General features: G+C 40.9%; 1 protein-coding gene across 1 annotated transcript in view; it reads left to right on the top strand.

Annotated features, from left to right (window-relative positions):
* The window catches only part of TTC31 (tetratricopeptide repeat domain 31), a 51125-nt gene that overhangs the window by 7315 nt on the left and 17781 nt on the right, over positions 1-26029 (top strand). Inside the window, exons 2-7 of the mRNA XM_018560825.1 lie at positions 2043-2144; positions 3900-3983; positions 5835-5891; positions 9902-10027; positions 14576-14621; positions 24603-24693. Of these exons, the coding sequence (XP_018416327.1) occupies positions 2070-2144; positions 3900-3983; positions 5835-5891; positions 9902-10027; positions 14576-14621; positions 24603-24693 (479 nt within the window). The 5' untranslated portion in view covers positions 2043-2069. The remainder of the gene's footprint in view (positions 1-2042; positions 2145-3899; positions 3984-5834; positions 5892-9901; positions 10028-14575; positions 14622-24602; positions 24694-26029) is intronic.

The raw sequence follows: 26029 nt of genomic DNA, 5'->3' as shown, positions 1-26029 counted from the left end.
TTTATTATATGCAATACACACATAACCAGCATACAGATGCTTACTACTGCTTCAGGTATACCTTAAATAAGTTGTAATTTTCCTCTGAATACAGAAAACCGTTACAAAGTTATTCTGTGAATCTATATACAGTGTGTGAGGTTTTGCTCTGGTGGTCGTGTAGTACTTAATTTTGCCACATTTGCTAAAAACATGCTGACAGCGTTTCTCAGACCCGATTCTGTTTCATGATCCCACCCTGAAATAAATAATAGGAAGAAAAAATATGGCATCCCTTTTAACGTTAGTAGTAACATGTTGCCAGGCACCTGTAACCCAGCATAACCGGGCGTGCTCGCTGTGAAGTGCATTTGCTGTTTAGTTTAAGAGTGACAGATTAGTCAATTAATATTTGCGGTACTGAAAGTGGCCAAACAAAGATACACGGAGTATGACAGATTATCAGAAGGCTTTCCTAAGCTTGATGGATTGTCTTTGGCGCTAGTCATTCATTTATCAGTAAAGTGTCAGACATTTTTTCATTGCTGCATCCGGTTTCAGCAGATTGTTGTGCAGACTGTCAGGAATGAAGCTTCACAAGACATGTCATAGCAGACCTCAGACGTTTGGCTTTTAAAAGATTTCATACAGACAAGGATATGAGCAGAGTTTGCCTGATTTAAAACAACAGTGGCCCTGGTTTTGTTGGAGGCAAACGCCGGCCCTGGTTTTGTTGGAGGCAAACGCCGGCCCTGGTTTTGTTGGAGGCAAACGCCGGCCCTGGTTTTGTTGGAGGCAACGGAGGACTGTGTCAACATGATGTATGTTGATAGGGCCACTTGTAGTCTTCGTCAGATGTGTTTCACATTATGGCGGGAGAGCAATCTACTGAGCTGCTTAACCTACTGGTTCTTTATCACTTAGGACTCCAGTAGAGTCTACCTACTGAAAATAGCTTTTGGTGGTAAATTTTATTAGCAGGCTCCTGGCTTTGAAGTAGATGTGATCTGGGCAGCAGGGGACGTTTGAGTCTCTCTTCCCCATTTCAGGATGGCTGGCTGAGCGCACAGAGGAGAGATCTCGTGCAGTGCAGTGAACCTGGAAGCACTCTGGATCACTGCCCATCACTGTATAGGTACAGGCAAAAGGCACAGGCATCTGACTTAAATGTTAAAAAAAAAAAATTATTTGCCCCCCCCTTTTTGGAATAACTATTTACTTGATTCGATCTTGGGCTCCTGGGTGAATGCCAGATGGGTTTCTCAAGCAGAGGGCATATGTAAAGGAGGGTAAAACCTCATCTCATCCCATTTTGTTCCCTTTCAGAATGGTGGCGCATATTCATTATCATGCTCTTTTATTGTTTGCTTTTTCCCAGCTTTTGACAATAATGCTAATTATTATCCATATCTGTATTGAACCAATAGTTGACCACACGTGTATTGGTAGCGGTATGGAGGTTTCTGTTGTTCATTGTTGGAGCGATGTGCACTACTGGTTGGTGCAAGGATTGAAACAGGCTGGGTAGTTCTTTTTGTTTGTATACTGTAAGTGGTTTGTTAATGGAAAAACAAAAACATTAAAAAAAAGAATTTGATTGAAACAAATTCCAGTGGGACCTGCAGCAGCCAGTGAGACCATGCGCGGTTTTTAAACAGTAACTGGGATGAAACTGCTGAACCAGTACCGTTTTAAAATAGTGCCTGGGTCTCCAGTAACAGCAACGCAAATCCTTTATAGTTCCCCTTTAAATGCCAGTACTATTTTCCGTGCCATTACTATCTATCTCCTGGAATTTAGTCAGTCTTGACCTTGGTATTTCCAAAGTTCCGAAGATCTTGCTAATACGTTATTTAAACATTCAATGAACTTTTCTGCTTATGCTGCGTAAACGTATCCAGAGCTGCGTGCATATAGTCATTTGGTGTGCATTGCAGACAGATGCTTCAGTTCCAGGTAGGTAGTTCATTATTCATTAGATTTCTGATCCATAATGAAGGAGGCAAGAGTTCAGGGCGTGAATTCTCTAACAAAACTTTTTTTTCCTTCCTTCCATCATAAAGCATCACCTTGAGAAATCGGAGAATGCAATGGACTTTGAAACGTCTGAAGGCAGCCATAGCTGCAGGAATGAGATAATGCACAGGAAGGATCTTAACCTACAGGTATGGCCATATGTTTATCTGTGGGAAAAGAGGAGAACGTTTCTGCTTTTAAAGGAAACCTGTGCAGGAAGAAATAGGGATGCTGCCTTTACTGGCTTCCTTCAGAAAATGCTAGTTGCCTGACTGTCATGCAGGTGCTCTATATTCAGCACGTTAGGGCTCATTTATAATAGAGCGTGGATATAACCATCTGTTCTCCATTATCCTGCACTTTTCTATGCACACAGCGGCCCACCCATTCATATAAATCTGGCTGCAGTTTGTAGCCAGCAGAGCCCCAAGGGGTTCCTCATGCTCAATGGAGCCAAGAGAGTTCCGTGATTGAGGAAGAGCCAGTCATGGGATGTTGACAGTTCACATAATTGGGCTTTCCTCTTGGTGATTATTATTAGCATGATACAGAATTTACATAGTGCCAACAGTTTGCACCCCCAATTAGTGGGTGTAGTACCACTCTTATCTAGATTCGAAGAACAAACATGTAATATATTGCTGCTTACCATTTCTTAGATGTGCTGTGTACATTTGTTTTTCTTTTTTCCAGCTTTTCCCCCTTTATTTTCATCTGGAGGTCCAGCAAATAATACACTTCCTGTCCCTTTGTGGCTCAACTTATTTCTTGACTGCATCAATGGAAGGACCCATGGTGGTCATGCAGGGTAGACTTTAAAATGTCTTCATCTGCATTACATGGTGGATATATGGGATTGGTAATTTACACAAGATAGATAAGGATGTTTGTGGAGTTTTTTTTGCCAGCGGACAGGAAATGACAAGGACACCATACTTTTGGAAATATCAATAGATATTTTCTGTACTGAAATTTTTTTTAGCCTGACTAGTAAAAATGAATGCATCCACCACATCTGCAATAAGCTGCAATATACTGTTTTTAGGTTTAGGTCTGTTTTAACTGTCTGAGATTGCTTGCAAAGGGGTATTGGCGGCAAATTGTCAGCCAGATAGATCAACTTTTTTGAAGGTTTCTTTTTCTTGACTATATAAGCTAATACTGTAACATGCACATTACAGTATAAGAATGGGTTCAGGTTAAAGTGACACTAAACTCAGGAGTTAAATCTTAAAAATACATCCAAGTGCCTTAACTATTAACAAAAATGTATCTTATTTGTGTATCACTCGGCTGTAGATTCTCAAATCATATCTGAATTGGGGCTGACACTGTCCTTCCTTCTGGAGGGTGGCTACTTTTGTTTCCCATGGTAGTCACCGCTCTAAGCTCACTCCCGTGATGGACAACAATCTCAATACAAATTCGTAAACTAAACACGAGATTGTAGTTTATCACAGAGAGTGAGCTTGGAGCGGTGGCTACTTTACAATACACACAGTGACCATGGGGAACAAAAGTAGCCACCTTCCATAAGGAAAGACACATTTCATCATGAATTCAGAGATGATTTGAGGCTCTACAGCCGAGTGATACCCAAATAAGAAGGATTTTTGTTAATAATTAAGGTATTTGAATGTATTTTTAGGATTTAACTCCTGAGTTTGTCACGTTAACCCTAGGAAGATTTGTTTCTTCCTGTCTGGCCAATTTCTAGTCCATGACCTAAGGGATTGAATGTTTGAACCGATCCAACATTTTATTATGTTAGAAAAGCTCTGGGTGAGAATGGCTGATGGTTCCTGACATGGAACAATTCCAAAACTCAAGAACTGTCCATTTCTCACTAGAGACTTTGAGCCTTAAAAATGTCTATGTACTTTTACGTGTTTATATTCTTGAAGGAGGAAGAAATAAACTCTGATGATGATCTGTCAGATGATGGTCAGACTAGACAAAAAGCGGAGAAACGCAGAGCCAAGAAGAAGGTAAGTTGTTTTCATAGGACAGACTGTTGGAGGATCATTGTGCATTCTAAGAGATGTTTTTTGAAGACACCAAGCTTTATATTAGCTTGTGAGCTTTAGTTTCTGGAATATTTTTGCACAGAAACTGAAGTTACCGTATCGGTCATCTGAAAATGATGTAATAATAAAGTTTGGTGGAAACTGAGTGATCTGGAATAGATAACATAACTATTTTTTTTCCATTCCATACCTCTTGGTATTGTGGAAATTAAAGCATACTACGTACAAAGGGATGTGTATCCTCAGTGCAATACAAGTGCATCTCTGCTGGAAATGTAGCCTTGTTTTGTGCTTATTTTTGCTAACTCGGAACACCTTCACTGTGCATTGGCTTTGGCACTCAAAGTGGTGGTAAGGTTCAATTTTGAATAGGACACTTGTCTGTATAAAAAGGATGCTTTGACAGAAACCAAATGCTATTTGCCCAGCTTTAGTCTTTCAGAGCTTGTCATATAGTCATTGGTAACTACAGACAAAGAGCCCTTCATAAGGTTTACCATAACCCTATCCCTTCTCTGCAATGCCAAGCACCAAATCCACAGACATTTCTCTAGAAGTGTACTTCTCTTGGGGTTTATGATCTTTGCTTTCTTCCTTTTTTGTTACATTTTTATTTTATAGAGTCTTATCTGTTGTTAAAGTGTATCTAAAGGCAAACACGTTTTTTAGTCCTGGATGGAGTAACGAAGGAACCGCAGTCAGGTTTTTATTGCTGTCTAAGAACCTTTTGGAGAGATTCATCCCCTCTATTTGTCACCGAACAAGAAATGATGGAAAAGGCAAAATGTTATAATTGTTATGGGAAAAGAAGGTGAAGGGAAATCTTTAAATAGGAATGCTTGTTGCTTTGGGTTTCCTCTCACTTCCTTTTGTGTCATTAGGACAAGGAGACATTGGAATTCTACCCATTAGGACCGCAAAAAAGGGGGTTCTAGCCATACACTACTTCATGCAAAAGTTTAAAAACAACAAAAAAGTTTGGCTTGGATATACTTCAAATAAGAAATGTTATTCCCCCCACCCCATACCCTTTTTTTCATACCTTATCTAGAAAAATACATACGTGCCCAGCGGTGTTCTGTAGGGTTCTGACGCTCCGCTGCTTGACTCCTGGTCCTGTGCCACACCATCTTCTTCTCTGATGTCATTAGGACTTGGCTCTATCTTCTGGGATTTGCATCCACCCTTCTTATGTGGTGCGTTATCAAGGGGCCGGCTGCAAGAACCTGGAAGAGACACCCAACACCCTAATGATGCACCATGGCACATGCGCAGTAGAGTACCCTAAGGCCTTCTGGGATGCATGTCATAGGCATTCCAGGAGGCTGCAGGCAACTGCAACGTCATTCTCGGCTAGCGGAGAATGACGATTATATGGAGGGTTCCCTGAAAAAATAATAAAAAATAGAGGAGAGGGTAGGGGTGAGGAGAGAAAAGGTCTGCTTTAAGTATTGATACAGAATAAGAATTACAGCTCAGGATGTATAATATATAATACAGGCGGTGGTACCATTTCCGGGGCATTTACATTTTGTTTATTGGTTGCAAGTTGGAACTTTTTGGTTCTGTTTTTTGTACTTTGAGCCTTATAAATATTTGAGGAAGTCTTTTTTTTCCCTATCCTATTATTGTGTACATAGCGGCAGTAAATAACATTTTTACAATGTACTCAGTGTTTAAAGTAATGAAAATTGTTATTTACCAAACATGTTTATGTTCTGGGATGCTATGTACGGTAGTTATGATATGATTTTGTGGTGGCTAAGCCATTATTGGAAGGAGTAGCTAATTAAGCTTTACCTCTACCTTCAGAGACAAAGAGAACGTAAAAGGCTTGAGAAGAAAAAAGATCTTGAAGAGAAAGAGCAGGTATTTAGATGGCTGTCTTTCAATCTGTCTTGTTTATATAACTTCATTTCACCACTCTATATGGAGCACGATGATCCATGTACAACAGTCCCTGGCCAGGTTGAGAATACAGTCTAATGCAGCTTTTCACAACCTTTTCACCCAAGAGGGACCCTTAAAATAATTCCCAGTTGTCTAGAGGAACTGCTGTTAGAAGCTCTTAATCAGGGTCAGTGTGCAAAATGCACCTTCCATTGGTGGTCAGTGGGAAGAATTGGCCTACTGGTGGTCAGAATGCCATCCTTACAGGCAGCTAAAAAGATAATTGGCATCACGCTCCTGGGTTTCCCAATTGGTGTTGGCCCTGGAACGTTGAGGCACCAACAAATGGGAGGTCAATCAGCCGCAACTCCCTGAAACCCTGGTTGAGAAAGGTTGGCCTAATGTACGTGAATAAGTCTTACACACTTTACAGCCAATGTAGGTTTATATCCGTGCATCCCATGTTTTGGATTGTGGGAAGATTTTGGAATACATGGAATAAATGTATAAAAACTTGAACTGTAGAAACATACTGTAAATAACTACACAAAAAAAGACTAGTACTCTGCAAACCAGCACTGCAGCTGATAATAGTTGAATAGCAAAGTAGATAAAAGAAGTTCAAGAAAAGCTATGTAAATCATTTTATGAGAACAACTATTTTTTGTTAAATATTGGGATATGTATGGTAAAATAGATGATCATATGAATGTATAGGAGCCTTGTATGAAAATCCCACTCATAATTTAACAATGAGCAGGGCAAGTAATTTTTTGGTTGTGTGATGACATGGTTCTTTAATGTGCATTTCAGTCAGCTATGACAACCCTGAGATAAACACAAGGGAGTTCATCCTGGCTCGGGGTAGGCATCCTTGGTATCCATATCTGATCTCCGAAGGGTCTTTGGGGATGTTGTAAATCACTGTAGTAGTCAGCGCTACATAGAGATTGGTGGTGCCCAGCGAGTGACTCCACCAGGACGATCACGGCTATCACTGTATGGAGCACGGGCAACTTCAGTGATTTTCAGCATCCCCAGCACCCTCCGGAGATCAGATATGGATACACTGAGCTAAGCTGGAGCAATGTAGGTATCCATAAAGATCATTCCTGGAATTCAGCTTTAAATAATATTTCTATATACTGCATACATACATAATATCCTAGATAAAAATGAGATCACATTTTAGTTAACGTTTATGCAGAAATTCAGAATATTTTTTGGGTTCACACATTTTGTAAAGTTATTTGCTGGATGTTTTTCCCATGAGATTAAAGATGTTTATTAATATAGTTAACATTGTGATGCCCTTGAATAGTTAAATATTTGAAATGACTGTGACAGAGCAGAAATGAAAAACTGCTCCACGAGGAAGGAAAAGTTTAATTCTGTGCGTTAGGTGGGAACACCAGAGTCTCTAGAGATTTTCAGAGGAGCTGACTTGACTCATTTGTCCCCTTTATTTTAACTTTTTTTTTCTTTATTTGGCAGTAGGTTCTGATTTAGGAACATTTCAGTTCTCCAGAGAGAGACATTCATTTGCATCCTCTTCAATATTTTATACATGGAAAAAGGTTCACAAACATTGTAACAAAATTAAGCAGAAAATTACTACATAACTACTTAACAACTAAAACATAGATAGGGAAACTAAAGGACATAAATAATGAATTAGACTGGAATCCCTAATAAATACCAACCATCTTGGTGTAAGTTGTTGTGGGCTGATCTGCGTTATTCATTTATTAACACAGGAACATTGGCTGTAGATAATACAAATCCGGCACTTGGCTTTCAGTACATTTCTGAGTCTATGGTGGCTGCCCCCAGTGGCGTCACTAGGGGGTGCAGTTCCCGCAACCGGGTTACACTATTGGAGGGGTGACACCAAAATGACTGACAGTCATTTTGGTGTCGCCCCCTCTGAAAAGTCGGGCACTCGGTCATTTAGTGTGTGACTATTTGTTTTTTGACAGACAGTGTATATAACTGTTGTGCCTGGTAAGTGGTAGTAAACCACTGTGAGCTGGGTGGAGTCTTTGCTATACTTTGCAAGTATGTACATACTTACACAATATGGGTTATATATCTTACAAGTGTACCCCATCTTTGGTCTCCCACTCCCTGCCACCTCCAATTTTCAATGCCGACACTTCTGGGTTCTGTGGGAATCCTCTTTGCCCATTGGGTGGCCACTGATTATGTTACTCCTGCGCATGCGCCCATGGCACCTTGCCATTTCAGGTCATCTTAAGGTGCCCATACTCCTGCGATTCTCGTACGAGAATCGCAGGAAATCCCGCGATTGTACGAGAATCGAGCAGTGTGAACGAAGACGTGTGACGGTTTCTACTGTACGGTCGCACGTCTTTTGTATAATGCGTGTGCTGATGATGGTAAGAAAAAGGTCTAATAGTGTTTATAGTGTCTAATGGTCTAGACACTATAAACCATAATAAACATGGGAAAAAAAACGTGCTAGTACATCTCATAAAATGTGTACATATAGAAGATCCTGTGTTAAATCTCACTAGTGATGTACAACTCCCTCATTGATCTACATCCACATGTGAAGTCCATTACTTCTGGATACAATAAAGTCCTTGAAATATGTGAGGATATATATTCCAACTTTGTTTTTGTAACCCAGACATGGGTAGTCTGTTTTTTTTACTCTCTGTACTACATGAAACCATTCAAAAAAATATACATTCATCTGGACACCAAGGCCTCATTTACATGGCCATTATATACATGAGATAATAGACAGAAATGGAGTGGCTCAACTCTCGCTACTCACGCTAATGAAACCTTGGTGCCAGGTAAGGCTTCTGCCTAAGCCTTGTATCCAAAAGACCATAGAAAACCCGCACTCAAAACTGGACCAGCCCAATAACCTCAATGTATGTTAACTTCGTTATTGACTGTTTTTATACCTTTTGGGGAATAAATTGATTTAATTGGACTGATCCCGTTTCGAGTGTCTGTTTTCTATGGACCATTACATACATGAGATTATATGCAATAATATGCAGGAATTGGACATTTCTAAACACATATAAATGCATGTAATGATTTTAAAGGTTTATTGCACACTGTGCTTTTATTTACATTCTGGTGCATTCAGTTTAATTGCATTTAGAAGAAATCAATTGCGTCCAGGAACAGATTATGTTCTCTGAATGTAGAGAATGCAAAGGATCTCTCTGTACACTCAGAGAAGGTCACCTAAATGTATGTAAACGGCTTTATATGTGACGTGCCTGTACATTTTGCATATAAACGCATTTTGAAGTTGCTGGTAAATATATCCTCCGCTCTTGTCTGAATGAATTCTTTCCATCCTTTCATTGTGTAAGCCCTCCAGATAGGAATTACATTTGCCCTTACACATGATGACTTTTATTTAAATTACAGTTTTATCATAGTGAAGTGTCATAGGAATAAATCTCCTCTAATTGCCATAATTATTATGTCTCACCTGTTTAATGCTTTATAAATACCCTCAGGCCACAACATTTTTTAACGCTATCCATGTTAGCTGCCTCTGTATTCATAAACTTTACATCTTGAGCTATCTTTTTGCCACTAAATACATATGTTCTTTTAATTGTGAAATGTTTTATTAATTTCATATGATCATGAAAGAGTCTTGTGTCCTGGATTTTTCTCCCTATGCATAGTTTAATGAATAGGCCTCATGTAACTGGTTATAATGGTCCCTTTGTTGGTTTGTAACTCAGTTGTGTTATGAGCGTGAGGGCCTGTTGGAGGAATGTATGACTCTGGATGAGACTGACTTGCTGCGGTATATTTGATCCCCGCGCACTGGCATATCTCACAATTCTTTCTCATAGTGAACTAATAGAAAGGTGTTCTATCAAAGGCTGCGTACCTGAGAGACCTTCTGAGCAAGTGTCTGCTTGTCTTGAACAGAACACCAACCTACACGTCAGACCGTTCATACTTTTGTTCTCCCTTAGCAGGAACCAGAGTGGGATGTAAACAGTGCGTTTGTTGCCAATGCCGCCAGTCATATCAGACCAAAGACCAAGGATAAACTTGACAAGAAGCACAATGCCAACAAAGAAAATGAAGGGAAGATGCAAGAGGTAATGCCAGTAGACGAGCTGCTGAAAGACCACCCAAACTCCACCCTGAGCTGAATGATATTCTGAAATCCCCATTTTCCAACACTATCTTGATGATCATAGTACAAATCCAAAGTAGGTATAGAGGCACTTGCAATAAACATAAGTCAAAGCATCAGCATACTGTCAACGTTTCAACGGCGCTCAGTCCATCGTTATAAAGACTTGCTTGATAAAGATGGACTGAGCTCAATTGATACGTTAACATAATATGCTGATGATTGAACTTATCTCCGCGGCAAGACCCGTGAGTGCCTCTAGACCTGCTTTGGATTTATATGGATATTTTTGTGGATGAGCACCCGGGCATTTGCCTTACAAACAGATTGCGGTTGCTACCTCTGGGGTTGATTATTGCAATAGTTATGTTGTGCATCTTTTTTTCTTTCTTGTGAGTAAATGAATGAATTAATGCAGGAAAACCATTATTTAAAGTTCTGTATGCAACTTTTCGTTTTCTGTTTTTGCCCTGAGACATCTGTGGGGGCAGAGCCAAGAATGAAATCAGAACCCACATCAGTGCTACCACGGTACATGTTCCTCTCACCATACTTGGCACAGTGGATGATGTGTGACGGAGCACTGGTACCTTTTGTTAGTACTTGTACCTGGTACTTGTGGTTTCAGTATTACAGTTACGAATAGTCTACAGGTTATTAACTAATAAAGCATAAAGTGACACTAAACTCAGGAGTTAAATCTTAAAAATACATCCAAGTTCCTTAAAAGAGAACTATGGGGTAAGTGTTTTTCCCCATAGTTCTCTATCGGTCACAGGAGGACATATACTAGCTTCCTCCCGTGACCCATAGCTCAGTATATCGCGAGCTGCTGAGACCGCCACAGCCGGGACGGATCCCGACATTATTGTCGAGATCCATGCAGCTGCCTGAATGACAGCTGGCTCTGCCTATCTAGAGGATGTCCGTTCCTCCACTCAGCGCTGGAGGATCGGTGCGGGGAATGGTGACTGACAGTCACTGCTCTCTGCATGGAGATGATCGAGAAGTGAGCGGGCGACGTTATGTGTTCACTCACATAACTGTCTGACGTGTGACAGTTTCCTTTCCTTTAACTATTAACAAAAATGTATCTTATTTGTGTATCATTCGGCTGTAGATCCTCAAATCATCTCTGAATTGGTGCTGACACTGTCCTTCCTTTTGGAGGGGGGGCTACTTTTGTTCCCCATGGTCCCTGAGTGAGTCTTGTACAGTAGTCACCGCTCCAAGATCACTCCTGTGATGGACTAAAATCTCATGTTTAGATTACTAATTTGTATTGAGATTGTAGTCCATCCTGGGAGCAAGCTTGGAGCGGTGACTACTGTACAAGACTCACTCAGGGACCATGGGGAACAAAAGTAGCCCCCCCTCCAAAAGGAAGGACAGTGTCAGCACCAATTCAGAGATGATTTGAGGATCTACAGCCGAGTGATACACAAATAAGATACATGTTTGTTGATAGTATACTTAAATGTATTTTTAAGATGAGTTTAGTGCCACCTTAAGCCATAGACTGGGGTAGGTAAACTCTGGCCCTCCAACTGTCATCTGTGTATGATTGGAGAGATTTCCTGCAACTTCCTGTGTAACAGCCACAACCGGAAGCGAGAGGAAATCCCTCCAAAGTGAGAGAGAACACAAGTGGTCAGCAGGGTCACCAGAACTAGTGTTGGAAGATTTCCTAACTAATCCTCTTCTGATGGCAACCCAAAATTTGGGATTTTCTTTCTTATTATTATTACTACAGGGATGAGTGATCGCTCTGTTGATCTGCTCTAGTACAATGTACATGGTGATTGACCTATCATTACTGCTCTGAAGTGTTTTACTGCATGCAGGTCATATACATAACAGGGGCACTTCAACTCAAGAATATTTAGCTGTCTTATCCAACCACAAAAACACTTTGTGAAAGCTGATATAGTGGAAAGACCGGTTCCCCAAATATTTGCCGTGTTGAGATGATTTGATTTTGTGCATTAAAACGAGCAATCTCAGGAGGAATAAATTAACTCTGTAGTGACGACCAATTTGTGTATCTTCTTTAGAATGTATTTCCAGTTTTGCAGTCCAATTTGAGACAAACACGCACACACACACTATGGGGTTTAATAATAGACTATTTACAAGGCAGTTTGTCCTGTGGATGTTTGATTTCTGCAGATATATACCAAAATGAACATTCTTTAATTGTTTCTTTACAAGGGATGTATTTTCAAATGTTTGGGTTTTTTTTTTCTCATCCAAGCACAAACGTTCTTTGTTTGTGCTTAGATGAATTTTGGAAGGTTATCAAATGTAATATCGCACTACGGCCACTAGACAGTGCGGAGGAGCATAGAAAATACTTACCATGTTCCTTTAGCTCCATCCAGTGGCCATAACTTGATATTACATTTGAAAACATTCGAAAATCTATCTATCTATCTATCTATCTATCTATCTATCTATCTATCTATCTATGTGTGTGTATGTGTATATACATATATATATATATATATATATATCAATTCACACCACATGTGTTGGGGAAATTTGAGGTATGTTGGGGAAAGGCAATTTGCCTCGTCAGGGATGGGCACTGTTCACACCATCACGTTGCAGTGGGAATGTGGTGGTGTGTGTCAAAGAAAGTAAGGCATGTCTTCCTTTTTTCAGAGCAGCGGGATGCGACGTGGAACAAGCACCTCGCTGTGGCCGGGATCATCGCAATGGCACTGTGTTGCATACCAGCTGTTGTGTGTTTTTGCGTAGCTGCTGGTGTGAATGGGCCCTAACATATAATGCAAAACACAAGCTCTGATTTATTTAACCCTTTGTTAGGATAATGTTCAGTACTAGTTTACAACTGATGAGATCTGCCAGCACAGTACAGACAGGACAGGTGTAATTAGGGTAAACATTAACTCCACAGCCCCCTTGTTAACATTACATAGCAGTTTTGGAGTTTTCTAAAAAGAGCATGTGAGGATGTAAGCGGCAATTTTTTATTATTTCTTTTTAAGTTCTGCTATGTGAATGGGAACATGTAACAAATATAAAAAAGATGTTATTCCAACTTGGCTGCAAACGTGGAAATCCACTTTAAGCTTTTATTTTGGATGCTGTAAAAAAAAAAAAAAAGAAGAAAAATATTGAGTTTTCATCTATCACAAATAAAGGTGAACAGATTTGCATTTGATTTTTAGTGTACTTGTGACAACTTTGTGGGGATCTGCGATGCTTTCTAATTGTATTTACAGCAATTTTCCACCTCAAGCCTGCGCAGATCTAAGACATAACTAAAGAATAAATGTATTAATCACTCTGCAATATTATGAGAAAAATCTGTTCGGTAGAAGGTTAGAACTGCTCTTGTTTTCGATTACCCGGCTGTACAGCAAAGCTGATGCTTTTTTTTTCCAACAGCGCCAATTCACGAAACGGCATGAGTTGTTATCAGCCATCTGTTAATATGACATTGTTAGAAGTACAGCTGGCAAAGTGGTAGTCCCTTGTGTTTTTTTTTATATACAAATACCCAACATGAAAATGCCAAACAAATGATTTTAAAATGTATCCTGTTTTTGTATTGGCGGCACAACTAGCTGCCCACGCTTAAAGCAGAACTAGCTCCATTAGCGAAAAATCTTATTTACTGTTCTCCCCTCCCCTTTGCCAAATGCTGCAAAAATAATAATTAAAAAAAAACTAAAAAAACTTTAGGGAAAAAAATGTGTTAAATATACTTACCGTTCCCCCCTTTACCCGTGGTGCCTAGGTGTGGGTGATGTCATGCTCCTGGCAAGATCCTGGGGAATGCCGAGTAACTCAGTTCTCATATGGTGAGATATGGGTTACTCTGAATTCTCCCAAATCAAATTTGAAGGAGCCGATTATTAACGTTTAAAGGGTTATTAAACCCTCATGTTTTTTTCCATATATCTACTGCTAGCAATATATGTCTCGGATTAAGAGACATGCTAGCAAGCAGTAGATATATGCAAAAACACTAAGAAAAAAAAAAACTTTTCAAAAGGGGTTAATACTTACCCGTGTCTCCCGTCTGACCATCTGAAAATTTCTCGGGCGGCCGCAAAGGATCTTGGGGTGGGCGCATGCTCAGTTCAGATGTTCGCCCGGTAGACGAGGAGAGACACAAGGTAAGTCTATGGTCTCAGTGAAAGGTATGAATATTTATTGTTATTACTTATTATACTTTTTAAAATTGTTGCTGCATTAACAATCAGGCCTTGCTCATACTACAAAGTCCACTTTAATAAATCCTAACCTATCAATGGACTTCTATATAACCACACTGACTCCTCTTGCTTCGCCGCCAGGGCAGCAAAGTAAAGCAGCCAGTGGCAAAATATTTTATGTATAGAATGTTATTGATGTATGTTTTGGATCTTGTTTTGAAATGCTTAAAAAGGCAATGTGATGGCAATATGACGCGTATGATATATTTCTCAGTAATATTGTCCTGAAAACTCTCTGTCATCACATTCTGTTTCCTTTTAAGGGTGACTGCACAGATTCTTCAATCCAAAGAAGCCAAAACCTTGCTGGTAAGAAAAGAAAAAAAAACAACATTTTCTTTACAAATGATCATTTAAAATTTTTTTTGATAATTGATCATTTTTTATTTTTTTTATTTTATAGTTGTAAAAAAAAATAATAGATAGATATATCTTTTCTTTCTTTCTTATAGTAAAGTACAGCACAGTAAAGTAAATGTTCATCCTTTAGCTTAGGAGACGTTTTATTAGTAGAAAATCTTGCATCCATTCCCATGTAGAACATTAGCCACTTGAAGCCCGGGGTGTTAACGCTGACTTTATTCATTGTGTGCACAAAGCTTTAGATAGAGATGGTAGGAGAGATTGCGGGTGATCGGGTAGGCTATTTGTAGCCTTAGGATCTCCCCATTTCAGAGTACTTGTGCATTATTATATCTTCTATTGTATCTTCTGCTACCTGGTTAACAGCTGGTTGTGCCCGTCACCTGCCGACCCTTCAGTCAGCGCTGGAGGAATGGAGAGGGGAGGGTGGAATCCCTGTGGGGACTAATGACTGACAGTCACCGCTCTCTGCGGGGAGATGATAAGGAACTGAGCAATCAGTGGTGTGTGATCGCTCAGTTTTCGACAAATAGAGCCGATGTGTGACAGCTTCAGTGTCCTACATGGGCTCTAATTATGGGGATGAGTGGATTTCACTCTCCCCATAGTTCTATTTTAAGCAGCGCTTTACATACTGCACTTTCACATCGGTCCCTGCCCTTAAGGAGCTCACAATCTAACGTCCCTATTGCACACATATGAGGGTCAATTTAGGCAGAAGCCAATTGACCTTCCAGCATGTCTTTGGAGTGTGGGAAGAAACTGGAGTACCCGGAGGAAACCCTCATAAGCACAGGGAGAACATTCAAATTCCTTGAAGTGTCCTGATCAGGATTCGAACTGGGGACCCCCAAGACAGAAGTGCTCCTGGTGATCACATACAGGCTGGAGTCTTCATTGACAAAAATGAATGCTGCCACCTTCAGGCTGCCGTGTTCATCTGCAGTGCCATCTATTCAGTGTAACAGTCAGAATATGTTGAACTAGAAAATTATGTGTCAGCACAATTTGCAGCATATTTTTTTTGCCCATAACTTTCCTTGCAAAGTTTTTTTATTAAGTTTATACAATAAAATGTGTGAATTACAAAGGAATTGCGTAATTAAGAACATACAGTGTACAGAAAGATACATTTATTATGTTAGTTACTGGACAATTTCCACTAACTCAGCGCAACATGGGTTGGAGAGGGTAGAAAAGTAAAATGATGAGGGGGATGGATGTCTGGGTGAGCATAGGTTATCCAAGGAACCCAAATCTTTATACATTTTGCCCATAACTTTCAAACAGTCCAGCTGGTGTATGTATGTTAGATGTATTGCTAGCAGCATGCTGATAATGCAACGTTTGGCATGGTCATCTAGGCATCATTGCCCTCCGGTCATCACGCGGATAATATAACCAAACCGGAAAATCCAACAGGAAAAGTGAGACCTGCTTGCAATGGCTGCAGTACCAGGGGCAGTGCTGTAATCTCAGACATCTTGCCTCTGGCATAACTAAGAAATGAAAAGTGAGTGGGTGATCCATCTTGTTGACACTTGTCAAAAACTAAAAGATCAATTTTTGGTGGTTTGACCCTTTAATGTTGACTTTCAACTCACCGGCTGTCAGCAGTAATAGCCGTGTGTTCTTTTCAGAGAAGCTTGGTTTCCCATTAGTTATTATTTGGGTTTTGGATTCAGTAAGTGGCACTCCAGAAGCCATACATTATACCCCTAATTGGCTTTTCTTTTTATATCCTGACATTTCTTGTGCCTCACAAATTTCCACACAATGTGTTTTAATTGCAGATATGAGATCCCTCTCTAAATACTGTTAACGTTCTTCCCAACCAAGCTACATTATAGATGTTTGCAGAGCGAGGAGCTCCTTTACAGTAAATTAATTTAGAGCTGTGTTCCTTTCAACTTGTACATCAAACATCTGTTCCTTTTAAATCCCAACTGTATGCATTTCATTCCAGCACTTGTTACTATGCCAAACCAGTTAACAGAATAGAGGCATAGCATGTCCCGAGTACTAGCTGTTCATGCTAATTGCCATTTCATATTCTCTATTTAAAATGCCAAAAATGCGCGCTCTATAAAATGCAGGAAGTTGGGTTGGATTTGTGGTGTTCTTCGAAAATAAAGCGGGAATTCATTTTTATCTCTAAGGCTGACTGTGGGGTTAATTTGGTGAAATGGTCAGTTGGAGGACGTTGGTTAGATTTGCTGAAGCTGATCTGTAGCCAGTAAAGATATATATTGATATTTGATGCCCTATGAATTTGAAATTACCTATTTCCCTTATTGGCTGCCCATACAGGGCATCAGGGGAATGTCTTTATGTAGAAAACCCATGAGTACAGAACAGCTATTGGCATAACTCTAATCCACAACAATAATATATTAAAGGCCACGTAGCGGGTGAAATGGGCAGATCAGGTTTTCTTGAATCTCTCCACCAGATCGTTGACCGGATAAACTCTCCTTAGCCATTCAGACATAGAATGTGCTCATAGACTTTCATCACCTAATTCTTGGTGTGCATCATCCTACTGTATATTTCATTTATATCTTCAAGTGTATGTCCAATCAATTTATTTTAGTTTTTTGATGAAATTGGGAAGGGTTAGGTTTTTATTGCTATCCAGGGCTCAAAGAGATTCCCCATCACTTCCTGTCCTGGTGATGAAGGCTTTTTTAAAGTAGACTGGTTGACGCCCTAGAACCCCCAGTCAGCGTTTTATTTATGTATTTGTACAAGTTAGATTATGACTGAAAAAAAATCACTTCTACTGTCGTGGTAAACAACCTGCTTCCCTATTTATAATGGTCTGGCCCTCTAGCAACTTCAGCGCGAAATTATAGCTAATTTGCCTACAAACGTCAGGTGGTCATAATAATCTGGCCACTCAGTGTGTGTGTGTGTGTATGTATGTATGTATGTATGTATGTATGTATGTATGTATGTATATATGTATATATATATATATATATATATATATATATATATATTAGATATACACACACACAAAATTTAAAATACCAAAACACATCTGTAGAGCACAGCAAATTGCTTTGCAAATATGCTTACATTAAATAATGGAAGTTGTCCTACCTGTGTGAAGTTTGCACGTTCTCCTTATTCTTGTGTGGGTTTCCCCCAGGTACTTCCATCCCCCCCTTTCACTCCAAAGACATGTTGGTGGGGTATTTGCCTCCTGCCTAAATTGGCCCTAGTATGTGTATTTGTGAGATAGGGACCTTAGATTGAAAGCTCCTTGGGGCGGGGACTGATGTGAATGAATAGTATGTTAAGCACTGTATAAATTGGCGGTGCTATAGAAATACCTGTAATACAAAAAATTAATGCAGGCTGAGGTGTGGACCCACATTGCAGTGTGTATTGCAGACAGCGGATATCAATATCTGCTATAAATAGGCCCCTTGTTGTATAAACCCAACTATGACTAAGTCTCTCTAACTATACTTGAGTAATTTTGTGGTTAATAATTAATATATATAAAAAAAATCTTACCTGCGAAAACAGATATTTCCTTCAGCCACCAGGTTAACTAAACTTCTAAGTGCTGCTGATTTAAAAGAGAGCTTTTTTGGGGGCGTTAATCATGGAAAGTTTATTTTCATAATGGGCTGTTAGACATCTTTTTATCTGGGGAATTTTAATGGTATTTCCCCTCTCCGTGGTGTTGACACAGAAAATGCAGCTTATCTTGTACTGTCATTACTGATAAGATTGATCACAACTCATAAGTAAACCTGTTAGTACACATTACACTTATTTAACATGAGCATCAATATCCTGTTGGACATTTTTGTCAGTTAATCCAACATGCTGTAGATTGCAGATGCAAAGGATCCTGTTATAGGCTTGTGGAGGATTCCAAATCAGAGGAGATTAGGGTGCTGGAAATATGTTTGTGCATAGGGGTGTCAGAGGCAAAAATGTAATTGGAGAACATTGCTAATGGAGTAACCGTGCATTTTACTAGTCAGGCATTGTGAGATAAATACTACTTGTAAGCTTAAAATGTATCTCCACTTGTGCTGCCAAATTAGGATAACACCTATAATATATTTGTTACATGTTCCCCTCCACATAGCATGAGCTAAAAAATATTTAAAAAGTTCTTCTTGCAGTTTAAATTGCTTTGACTTGGGTTAGCGTTTCTCGGCTTCCTAAGGGTTCAAATTTATACTTGGCTTCTCCTTCTTTGTAATGTTAGCAGGGGCTGTGAGGGGTTAAAGGATTACAACCCTGGCTGCTGCATGGTATGTTAATGAGATAAAACACAATCCTCAAATTTCAGTCCGAAGTCTTTCTGTAAGATCAGATCACTGTGAAGGTGCTAAGAAAACCCTGAAATCAGCCATGTTGCAGAATCTGCCTGCTGCATCAACACACCAAAAAGATAAAAATGTTGTGTGAATATGAACACCTAACAAACCTATAATGGGGGGTTTTCTCAAATTTGACTGCAAAAGTGGAAATGCACTTTAAAGTTGCATCATCTTCCAGGTAGTTTTGTGGCAAAGGGCTCCCTGCAGTGGACCATTTACACCCTAGTAAAAATTGGAGCTGCAGATTGGGAGGATGAAGGGGGGCGGGGGTTGACCGAGCGTTACTATTAAAGTAGCCACCGCTGCAAGCTCACTCCTGTGCTGGACTACAATCTCACACTTATAATAAAATGTTAGTTAGGTTCAAACATTCAATCCCTTAGCTCATGGAATGGAAATTGGCTGGATATGGATAAATAACCTTCCAAGGATAAGGTGACACTAAACTCAGGCGTTAAATCCAAAAAATACATTCAAGTACCCTATTAACAAAAATGCATCTTATTTGTGTATCATTTGGCTGTAGATCATCAAATCATCTCTAATTTGGTGCTAACACTGTCCTTCCTTCTGGAGGGGGGCTTCTTTTGTTTCCCATGTTCCCTGTGTGTGTGTGTGTTGTAAAGTAGTCACCCCACCAAGCTCCTTCCTGTGATGGACTAAAATGTCACATTTAGTTTACTCATTTGTATTGAGATTGTAGTCCATCCTGGGAGCCAGCTTTACAACACACACAGGGACCATGGGGAACAAAAGTAGCCCCCCTCCAGAAGGAAGGACAGTGTCAGCACCAATTCAGAGATGATTTCAGGACCTACAGCCGAGTGATACACAAACTACATTTTTGATAATAGTTAAGATACTTGAATGTATTTGATAAGATTTAACTCCTGAGTTTAGTGTCAGTTTAATATGGTAATATATGTTTTCCAATTTCTTTGCACATTTGGCCAGAGATTTGTAAATTTTTAAGTCATTTGGCTTGAAAGCAAAAGTCTACTTGTACAGTACGTGGGGAACTTTAGCCTGTTATCAGCTTTCTCAGTTTGTACCCCTCTTCGTCTGATAACGTCTGACGCACTGTGTCATTCTTTGTCTGGGTCAGTCTGTACTTTTTCAGTTTGTTAGCCGTGTTGCAATGTTCACATTCTTCTCTGGCAAATGTGGTGAGCTGATTATTACATTTATCTGACTTGCATTATGTCAGAGGGTGAGGGGTGGAGGAAAGAAAACCAATGCTGCTGCTATAATCTGCCTACAACCTGACGTTGACTGTTTATTAATTGTTTCCATTGATACATTGGGCCCTAGCATCCTATTGTAAACTACTTTCTGCAGGTATTGCTGAGCTATTACTTGGCTCTGTTCTTGAATGTGTAGAACAATTGAATATATTTAGCTGTCACAGGTACAAGTATGTGTACAGGTCCTTCAGGGTTATTAGTGGGGAGGTGCAATCTGACAGCTTTGCATCAGCATCTGACAACCTATCATTCTTTTCAATTTATTTTTGTAAAGCTGTGTGGAGTAGCAGGACCAATCATAACTCGCGTTTGGGCCGCTTCAGCAGGAATCGGCTGAAATTCGAGGCATGTATGGCCAGCTTAAAGTGTATTTTCACTTTGGTAGCCAAATTGGGATAATGCTCAGTTTTATATTTGTTACATGTTCCCTTTCACATAGCAGAACTTACATTTTATTTGCTTAAAAATCCTGCCTAACTCCCCTCTATGTTAAAGAGGAACTTCAGTAAATACAAAACTAGTGGGGCTACCCTTTAACCACACCTAGCGTTTTGTAGCACATTTTCTGCCCTAAAAAAACCCGTCCAAAACAAATTCCCATTCTTTTCTATGGCTATGTTCACATCTGAGTTTTGTCGCTTGTAGCGAATTGTCGTCACTGGAAAAAAGTACATGAGCTTCTTTTTTTTTGGCAGATTAGGCGCTTCTTGGCCCCACATAGACTTCAATGGAAATGCTCAAAAACACGTGTTTGCTGCATTTTTGCACGTGTTTTACGCATGGTTGCCCCTTTACATCAATGTGTCACAATCTGCTCACAAAAATGCATGGCATACAGGCTAAAATGCACATAGAAACGAGCAAAAACACAGTCGCCTAGGTTTGAATGCAGCCTAAGGCCCGGTTAACACCTGGGCGTTTTGTAGCGCATCCCTACGCGCTGCAAAACGCTCAAACGCCGAAATCCCATTATTTCCTATGGGTATGGTTCACACCTGGGCGTATTACAGGCCGTATGAACGCGCTACAAAATGCCCTACGCCAAAAGAAGTACAGGAGCTTCTTTTGGGGCATTCTTGTTGCACGTTTCCATTGGGATACAGCCAAGTAGCCCTCGGAAACGCGCGTTTGTCGCGTGTTTTTTTACCGTGAATCGCGCATATTCGATACGCCTAGGTGTGAACTCAGCCTAAGGGTTAAGTGCTTATTTTGTCTAGGGGGCTCAAATAAAGAATATATAATCACCTGATCCTCAATCCCTGGTCTCAGCAGCATCATCTTCTGGACTGGTCTCAGCAGCATCTTCTTCCCTTGGCTCTAAGGACCACTGATGTCATTGTGTCTAATGCAGGTTTATTGACTTGCATTAGATGTGAGGGAGGGACATACTACCATACCAAAGCATTGAGCAGAGGGTGGAGAGTGCCGATTGCTGGGGGACCGTTGATCAGGTGAGTATATCTTTGTTTGCACCCCCTAGACAAAATGAGCACTTAACCCTTGCAATGTGGGGGTAGCCCAACTGTAAGGGTAAGTTTTATAAAATCTTAGAGTTCTTCTTTGTGGAGCGGCCTGGAGAGTTTTGCTTACCATACCCTGGCTGTACTGTGCTGGAAAATCTCTATCAGTTATAAACTAGTGTTTCAACACTGCGTTAATAAAGTGTTAAAGACCTGAAGAGTTGGATCTTTATTGAATGTTAATAAGAGGAAACTTGGTCTGTCCCTCTGACATCACTCACAGTCCTATGTATAATCATTCTCCAAAAAAACAAGTCAGTTGAGAAATATAAAAAAAAAAATATATATATATAACGGAAAATTGTATACTTACCTATCGGTTCAAAAAACTTGTCTGTGAAATGGAAGCAACAAGGTGGTTTGATGGCTAATCTTGACTATCCAACACACTCACTGAGGAGACTTCCGAAGGGAACCATTTTACACGTTACTGTCCATCCTGAGTAAGCGTGATCTAGATGAAGTCGAGGAAGGAAGAAGGTATTACAGCACTATCTGTAGATTCTAAGGGAAAGAGATTCTACTGAAGAGGAAAATCTTGTGCAAGTCCTTAAGAGCCGACTGGACAGCGCTCTCGGATTAGGCCAGGGGAATAGGATACTGTAGCTCTACCTCGCCTGCAGCCCTGGAAGACAGGAGGAGTACCTGCACTAGTGGAACCAAAGAACAAACGTGAGGGCGCAAGGCTAAAGGGGCTATTAAAACTAAGTCAAACATAGTGAGAAAAGCGAAAGGAGATGGAACACTTACTTTGAGTGGGTCTCGGGACTGGATGGATGTAGAGCAGTGGAGGAGATTGTGAAGTCCAACGTATACAATCAATGAAGGCTGGTATGTAGCCTAGGGTAGCTCATCTCAGGGAACAAAGAGGAGAGGGGTGGACAGGGGTGCGGGTGATGACACACACAGTGTGTCCGTGTCCCCGCTAATGTAATGTAAAGTGCCAGCGATGTGAGAACTGACGTCTGGCTGGGCAGCTGTGGCTGCAGCTGCGGGTGGAAGAACTCGAACTGTGAATGAACGTGACTGGACCAGTGCCCGTACTGTGGTGGTGGTGTTGTGGGGTGGCAAAACGGCCGGGATAGTAGTAAGGTGAGGAGGGATCGGGTTTGTAAGGTCGTGGGTGGATGCTCGGGAGCAACGCGTTTCGAGGATGTTACCTCTTTGTCAAGCTCGATCGGAATGGTGACACCACGTTTGTTCTTTGGAACCCAGGGATGGAGAGGCTGTCGGACCAGTCTATCAGCTGGAGGAGGCCGGGATCAGGTAAGTAAGACCCTGTGCACACCGGAGCGGTTTGGCCGCATGGAACTGCTGTCATGAACAATCCCATACATTGTTATAGGGACCGTTCATGCGACCGCGTGATCCAAAGCGCTCCCCCACCCGAACTGCTCCCTGCACTATTTTTGCCGCGCTGATCAGTGCAGTTTCTACCAGGGGTGGGCAACCTCGGCAGTGTAGCGGTTGTAAAAATAAAATTCCCATGAGGCACTGCAAGACTCTGACATGCATGACTGGCAGAGGCATGACAATATTTTGAAGTTTATGCACAGCTGCCATATACAATAACACTTGACACACTTAGGGGCTGAGTTATAAATCTTCCATCCAGTGTATAGCTGGGTGAATGCCGTTCGGACATCACTACCACCACTAGATGGCGCTGATGAGCATAGGAATTTCCTAGGCTCCTTGGCTCCATCTAGTGGCCACAGTGCTGTGTGGCTATACACTGGATGGAAAATGTATAATTCAGCTATCAGCAGAGGGCGGGTACAATGCTAGTTTACTATTGGCTATTGAAAATTGAAATAGCCAATAGGAATCTAGCAATGCATCCCCTATGGGCAAAAATATAATTTTTTTTTTCTATTTTGACACTGCTCCGTGTCAGAATAAAAAAAGCAAAAAGCAGTGTTTCTCTCCTGGGCGGCCGGGAGCTGGAGACTCCCAGAGTAGAACCACCGGACAATAGAAAACTGTTGGGCGGAACTAGCTGTCATTGCTAGCTCCGCACAATCGTTTTCTACTTATTTTTTTGTACTTCTTTAACTATTTTTCTGTTCTGCTCGGTCCCTCTGAGGGACCGAGCAGAACAGCCGAGCCGAATGCCGCTCAGCGGTATTCGGCTATTCACTCACTGCTGTTCGGCATCTATAAGAATAGGCCGAACAGCAACGAGCAGCTTGCCGGAGGTTCGGCTCAGCCGATCCAGATGTTGGATCGGCTGAGTCGAACTCCTTCTGAACTTCGGGTTGGCCAAACATGCTTAGCATGTTCGGCCGACCCGAACCAATGCGAAGCAAGCTGATGTACGGCTGATTTCAGCCGATTTACGGCAGAAACCAGCCGTACAAGCCTGAAGTGAATAGCCGAACAGTGTTTGGCTCACTTCACTTGGGGTCAGTTGTTCACTCGGCTGCCCTCGGCAGCTTAGTGAATAGACCCCTGAGTGTCAAACATCAGTATAAAATGGGGGGAATTTATCAAAACTGGAGCAGCTGTGCATGGCAACCAATCAGCATCCACCTTTCATTTTCAAATCCTAACTTAGAAGAAGCTGATTGGTTGCCCTGGGCAACTGCTCCAGATTTAGTCTGCTTCAGTTTTGATAAATTCCCCCCAATGTGTCTGCACAGTTTGGAGCAGTGACAGCGCCTCTCTATATATCTGACATGTGTTTGGATTTTCCATATGCATTTTCATTTCCTTTCTTGCAGCCTTTTTATACACATCCGGAAAGGATGTTTTATACAATTTATGTACAGATGGATTCCTGACTTTCTTTCCTAATATTTTCTGTTATTTCAGAACAAGGCATTCAATTGGTGAAAGATGGGAACTACACCAGAGCTATTGAACTGTTTAGTGAAGCTATCAGATTAGATCCAAAAGATTACAGGTAAGCGTTCTGCAGATGTCTGCTCAGTGGAAGTACTGGAGCTCTGTGAAATTGTTGTAGCTGGGAGAGATTTGGAGGAAGAATGTGTTTTGAGTAGATTATGGGTAAAAATAGATTTGAAGTCTTGTTCATTGTAGCGCAATTCAGTTACTTTTTTTTTTATTTAAAAGGTACACTCTGGTGTTAATAAGTATTAATAAATAAAGCTGAATTCCAGACAAGCCTGACCATGCAGGCCTGAGATTTACACAGCTCCATCACAAAGCACTGCCTGTGCTATCACAATGCATCCTGTTACTGTTTAAGAATACAATGCTGCCCCCAGCCTGCTAACAGGCAGTGGTGGAGAACAGAGACAGAGTCAAGCACACTGGTGAGGTCATCACTCTGCTCGCTTATCTCAGCATGGAGAGAACAATACAATAGACTGTGGAGCAGGAATAGGCAAACTCCATCTGTGGTGCAACTGCAAATCCCTTTAGGCAGTGCAAGACTGACAGTCAGAGGCATGACTGCTTACAGGCATGATGGAATTTGTAGTTTCACCACAGATGGAGGGCCGGAGTTGCCTACCTCTGCTGTAGAGGGAAGGTCCGTGCCTTGAGCCAGTCATGACTCTGCTGCATGTGCATGGAACATGCTGAGGGAGAGATGACCCCACCATTCTGCTGTTGCTCTTTAATGTCCAGTCACTTAACTAAAGTACAGAAAAGGGAGTTCACCAACCTGGTGGTTCAGTCAGGCATGGCTGTCTTCATTTATCTCCAAATTCAAATCCTTTGGCCAGTAAGGACTCCCATATATCTGTTTAAACTGTGTATTAGCTTGCCAGGAAATCAGTTTTAGGTTTCAAGTGCGGGGGGGAATTATTATTATTATTATAATACAGGATTTATAGAGCGCCAAGAGTTTGCGCAGGGCTTTACAATATAAGGAAGACATTACAAATCATAATACAATTCAAGACCAGAAGGTAAGGAGGGCCCTGCCCCTGAGGGCTTACAGTCTAAAAGTCTAAATTAGGTGACATTATGTAGAACTTGTGGTATTAGAAATGCACAATTTAGTGGTTCACTAGTTCATGCCTTCATAAATGCATTTAAGATCAGGAGTGTTGCTAGACCTTGGCATACAGGGCACATGTTCCACGCTTTCCACTGAGTCTCCTGCATCTTCTACTGATTACTGTCCAAAGTTGTAAGCCTGACAATATGTATCAATAGAAGACTCTCGTTTGTCCTATCCTGGTGTGCTGGTGACATCTTGCCTCATCTACAAACACAAAAAACTCCCAGCACGCTTACCACCAGTGGTAAACGTACACTGTTTCACAACT

Source organism: Nanorana parkeri, unplaced genomic scaffold, assembly GCF_000935625.1.
Source record: "Nanorana parkeri isolate BGI_ZX_2015 unplaced genomic scaffold, ASM93562v1 scaffold2, whole genome shotgun sequence".
Taxonomy (NCBI): domain Eukaryota; kingdom Metazoa; phylum Chordata; class Amphibia; order Anura; family Dicroglossidae; genus Nanorana; species Nanorana parkeri.
Note: the sequence above shows the minus strand (reverse complement) of the source record. Positions and strands in the feature narration are given on the sequence as shown.